Source organism: Thermobia domestica, chromosome 8 (genome assembly GCF_964235325.1).
Source record: "Thermobia domestica chromosome 8, izTheDome1.hap1.1, whole genome shotgun sequence".
NCBI lineage: Eukaryota > Metazoa > Arthropoda > Insecta > Zygentoma > Lepismatidae > Thermobia > Thermobia domestica.
Genome location: NC_137461.1, coordinates 48,223,750 through 48,229,015, shown reverse-complemented (window position 1 = coordinate 48,229,015; position 5,266 = coordinate 48,223,750). Strand labels below are relative to the sequence as shown.

Here is a 5,266-nt window from a genome sequence, read left to right as displayed (position 1 = left end):
TTGCACTTAAATAACAAACTTAACTTCAAAATTATGGAAGAAATGTTCGTGCCTCGTGCCTTATGCACCGTCTCTCTCCAACACTTTCCATCTTGAATAACAAATGAAATCTAAATTTCGTAGAAACAGTGTTTCCAGTTCTTAAAAAATATTACTACATAATATAAGACTTAACATGCCGCCCGCCAAAAAAGGGCTAGTGACCTTTTTTAAAAAAAAAAGAAGAAAAGCTTTACATAACAACAAATAAAATATACTAAAACAGGAAATAAATATACCTTTACATGAATGACATTACGATTCATCATTATTTGGTAAAACACAAAGTCCTCTAATTGAGCGTTTATATAAACCATTTGAAGTTTTAACAATAGCCACTCGAACCAAACCGTCAGGTCCAGAATGCACTTCAGTGATGACTCCCAATTTCCACGATAGAGGAGGTAGCTTATCTTCTTTGAGAACCACCAATTGACCTGGCTGTATGTTGGCACAGCTTCTCTTCCACTTATTTCTTCCTTGTAGTTGTGACAAATATTCCATATACCATCTTCTCCAAAACTGTTGAAATTGTTGTTGGATCCTTTGCCATCTTTGAATTGAACTAATCTTCTCCTTATGTAAGTCACGTTCTGGTAGTGCTGTCAATGGTTGACCAATAAGAAAATGACCAGGAGTTAATGCTACTGGATCATTAGGATCATTGGATAATGCTACAAGAGGTCTCGAATTTAAGCAAGCTTCTATTTGTGTGATTAATGTTGTTAATTCTTCAAACGTGAGATATGACATTCCCATGACTCTTCTTAAGTGGTATTTAAAGGACTTAACTGCAGCCTCCCAAAGACCACCGAAGTTGGGCGAATATGGTGGAATAAAATGCCATTGGATTCCTTCAGTAGTTGCAAAATTCTTAATCCTTTCTTGATGGTCAGCTGTATGCAACAACTTTGCGACTTCTTGAAGTTCCTTGTTGGCACCAATAAACGTAGTACCATTGTCGCTATAGATATGCTTGCATTTACCTCGACGAGATATGAATCTTCTCAAAGCAGCTAAAAATGCCTGACTAGTAAGATCACTCGCAACTTCGAGATGGATAGCCTTTGTTGCTAAACACACAAACACTGCAATGTAGCACTTCACCTTTGTTTTTGACTTTCTGGTACCAGTTTTGATATAAATAGGACCGGCAAAGTCAATTCCAGAATTTGTGAAAGGTCTTGTTAGTTCTACTCTATGTTTTGGTAGTTGTCCCATTAATTGTTCTGGTCCAGACGCCTTTAATCTTTGACATGTAATACACCTTCTAATAACTTTCTTGATGGCATTTTTACCATTAGGTATCCAATACCTTTGCCTTAGTGATGCTAGCATTAACTGACATCCAGAATGTAGCAATCGCCTGTGTTCATGTTCTATAATTAGTCTTGTTAGGTGATGATCTGGTGGTAGAATAATTTGATGTTTAACATCAAATTCAAGTTCAGACATCTTTAATCTTCCACCAACTCTTAGTAATTGTTGATCACATATGAAAGGATTGAGAGACAAGAGTTTGCTCTTATTGCTAACTCTTCCACTTTCTTTAAGATCAGCCATTTCCTTAGCATAAACTGAATTTTGAACTTCTCGTATTAGTCTGATTAAAACTTCTTCAATTTCTTCCAAAGTAAGAGCGTCTACATTTCTTCTTGATGCTTCTACTTTAGCATTCTTGGAAAACCGCATGCAATAAGCCAAGACTCTCTGAAGTTTGTTCAAAGTAGAGAATCTTTCGATTATACTATTATCTTGAGTTGTCACTAAGTAACTTGATTTTAATTTTTGCTGTTCAGGAATCTCTCTGAGTGGGGCAGGCTCCGTCTTAGGCCAATCAAGTGAAGAACACTGTAACCATTGAGGACCGTTCCACCACAAACTATTATGTATTAACTTGTCAGGACTTGTTCCTCTTGATATAATATCCGCAGGATTGTCACTTGAAGCGACGTGTCTCCATTCTCCTCCCACTTCTTGTACCTCAGCAACTCGATTGCCAACAAATGTTTTCCATCTATTTGGACTTGCCCTTAACCATGCTAAGACCACCATAGAATCTGTCCACATGTATACCTGGGATATTCGTTGTTTTAATGCCTTAGTTACCTTCTTGACAAGTTTTGATGACAACACTGCTGCACATAACTCTAAGCGAGGCAGGGAAATCTTCTTTATGGGCGCCACTTTGGACTTAGCACATAATAGCTTCGAAGTAACTTGACCATCCTTGTTGACGGATCTTAAATACACGCATGTCCCATAAGCCTTTTCTGAAGCGTCTGACAAAGCGTGAACTTGAATGTCTATCAAGGTACCCGACTGAAGAACCATTCTGTCTACACTGATATCTGATAATGAAGGAATAAATTCAAGTACTGTCTTGCATCTTTGCTGTAGTTCTTTAGGAAGTGTTTCATCCCACTCCAATCCTGCTTGCCACAGATCTTGAAGAATTATCTTACATACGATTGTTATTAGACTAACAATTCCCAACGGATCAAAGATTGAAGCAATAATACCCAACATCTTGCGTTTTGTTAAATTATTATTCGACCTTTGATTTAGAGTGAATCCATTCATCACTTGAAGTTGATCAGTTGCTGGATGCCAAAGTAATCCTAATGTTTTGACTTGACCCTTATCGTCTAAGCGTAATGGAAGTTGTGTTTCTCTCAATTCTTCAGAGATGGATTCCAATAATTCAGTACTGTTGGAACACCACTTTCTTAGCAAAAAACCACCCTTTTGTAGCATTTGTATTAATTCGTCCTTTATCTTTAAAGCTTCCTCCAAACTTTCAACCCCTGAAATACAATCGTCAATATAGAAGTCATTCTTGAGAATTTGTGCTGCCTTCGGATATTCACAAGCTTCTTCTTCACTTAAATGCTGGAGACACCGAGTAGCAAGGAAAGGCGCTGAGGCTGTTCCGTATGTGACAGTCTTTAATTCATATACCTTAATGGGTTCTTCTTCTGATCTTCTCCACAAGATCTTCTGGAATTTACAGTCACGCTCATCAATCAAAATCTGTCGATACATCTTCTCTATATCTGCAGTAAAAGCTATAGGGTAGGTGTGAAATCTTAATACAATTGACTGCAAATCGTCTTGCACAGTTGGACCAACTTTGAGAACATCGTTCAGTGAAATGCCACTAGTTGAGCATGCGGATGTATCAAATACTACTCTAGTCTTCGTAGTAGTACTAGCTTCCTTAATAACTGGATGATGAGGCAAGTAATATCCTTGAGTAATATTAGAGCTACCTTCCGCTTCCTTCATATGTTCCAAAGCTTCATACTCTTCAAGGAATGCGACATAATCTATGCGTAACTTGGGGCATCTATTTAACCTTTTCTCTAGTTGTTGTAAACGCTGAACAGCTGTCTTATAAGAATCACCTAACTGGGTCACTTCTTGTTTGAATGGCAATCTCACTATAAAGCGTCCTGTTGAATGTCTTCTAGTGTTTGCGATAAAATGTTCTTCGCACTCCCTTTCATCTTTGGATAAAGGAGTTTCTTGAATATCTTCTATTTTCCAAAACTTCTGCAACTGATGGCTTAAATCATCGTTGTTGTGCAAAAAGAATGTTTGATGTTCTGGCGTGAAGTTGTTGTGCTTTGGCATCTGATATTGTCCTGAAACTATCCATCCTAACTCTGTATTTTGGAGAACTGGAAATGCTCCTGGACGCACCTGTTGTCCTGCTTTGAGTAGACTAAAGAAAATTCCAGCACCTAACAACAAATCAATCTTACCAGACTTGTTGAAATTAGGATCCGCTAACTGTAAATTCGGTGGAAAGTTCCATTCTTTAATGTCAATATCAGCATCAGGTAAATTTCCTGCTATTTTTGGCAACACAAAACACTCAACATCTACACTAAAATCACTTACAGAAGAGAATTCACTTACTTCCGTATTTAACGTTGCAACTTACATTATTAATACCTTGTACAGGAACATTGATAGGATATTTCTTTAATTTTAACCTTTGAATGAGAGATTCTGTTGCAAAATGAGATTGGGAACAACTATCAAGCAAAGCCCTAACCATATGTAATTTACCATTGCAATCTTTAATTTGAACAACTGCAGTTGAAAGTAAAACACGCACATTACTTTTAGGCTTCAGAGAGCAATAAGTACTAGTATTAACAACTTCCTGTCCTTGAGACATTGACTTTTCCCCTACAGGTTCCGTAACAGAATCATTTTCAACACTTGTAGCATGATTAGGCTGTGATTTCTTAAAATCACTATGCAATAACGTGTGATGCTTGAGATTACATATTTTGCATGCACTTAGCGAACAATCTTTCGCTACATGGTTGACAACTTTCAAACAATTAAAACAAAGTTTGTTCTGTTTCGCAAAACTTAATCTTTTGGATACACTTAATTTCTGAAACTCATTACACTTGTGCAACGCATGACTTTGTTGACAAAACGAACACAAAACATTAGTACTCACATAAGATTGTCTAGCATTTTTTACATCCCTAACAACATTAGATTTACTGAGATGCAACTTTGATTGCGTAGACTTTACCAATTCTAAGGCCTGGCATTTATTTTCTAAAAAGACATGAAGTTCTTCTAAACTAGCAAACTGTTCCCTATTTGTTTGATTTTCAAAGTCTTTACGTGTTTGTTCATCTAGCTTTTCCAAAACTAGGTGCGATAACAATATATCCTCCAAAGTAGTATCTAACTGTAACGCCTTAAGTGCATTTACGTTACATATAGTTTGATTTAATAATGTCCTTAAGTCCGCCACTGAATCTTTACTGACAGTCGGTAATGAAAACAATGCCTTTACGTGAGCAGTTGCTATTAGCTTTGGATTATTATACCTTTTGCATATCATTTCCCAAGCAAGTTTGAAATTTTCACCTGTCACTGGTATATTCTCAATTAATTTGCTTGCTTCACCTGATAGTGAGGACAACAAATAATGAAATCTTTGAATATCATCTAAACTCTGATTGTTTACAACCAAACTACTGAAAGTATCATGAAAATGTCTGAAATCTATAACTTGACCTTTAAATGTTGGTAGCTTTATGACTGGTAATTTTAGACACCCTGTATTCGCGGTTGAATCACCTGATGAACTTCTATTGCTACTACTAGCCTTCTCAGCTGTTTCAACAATTGACGTCATTTTTGCAAGAGTATCTTAGTAAGTAACTTCAAACAAGTCTCTATCCTGTGT

At 36.7% G+C, this 5,266-nt stretch overlaps 1 protein-coding gene across 1 annotated transcript; it reads right to left on the bottom strand.

Moving 5' to 3' along the window:
• Window positions 1-294: 294 nt before the first annotated feature.
• LOC145692116 (uncharacterized) lies at window positions 295-4,918 on the bottom strand. Its single transcript, XM_081767411.1, has 2 exons — window positions 4,000-4,918; window positions 295-3,896 (listed from the first exon to the last, which is right to left on the bottom strand). The coding sequence occupies exons 1-2, from the start codon at window positions 4,916-4,918 to the stop codon at window positions 295-297; spliced, it is 4,521 nt and encodes a 1,506-aa protein (XP_081623537.1).
• Between the last annotated feature and the right edge of the window lie 348 nt (window positions 4,919-5,266).

Coding starts and splice junctions, on each gene's coding strand:
- LOC145692116 (XM_081767411.1), bottom strand. CDS start 4,918: ATGATATGCAAAAGGTATAATAATCCAAAGCTAATAGCAACTGCTCAC. Junction 3,897..3,999: donor TATCAATGTTCCTGTACAAG/GTATTAATAATG, acceptor TGCCAAAAATAG/CAGGAAATTTACCTGATGCT.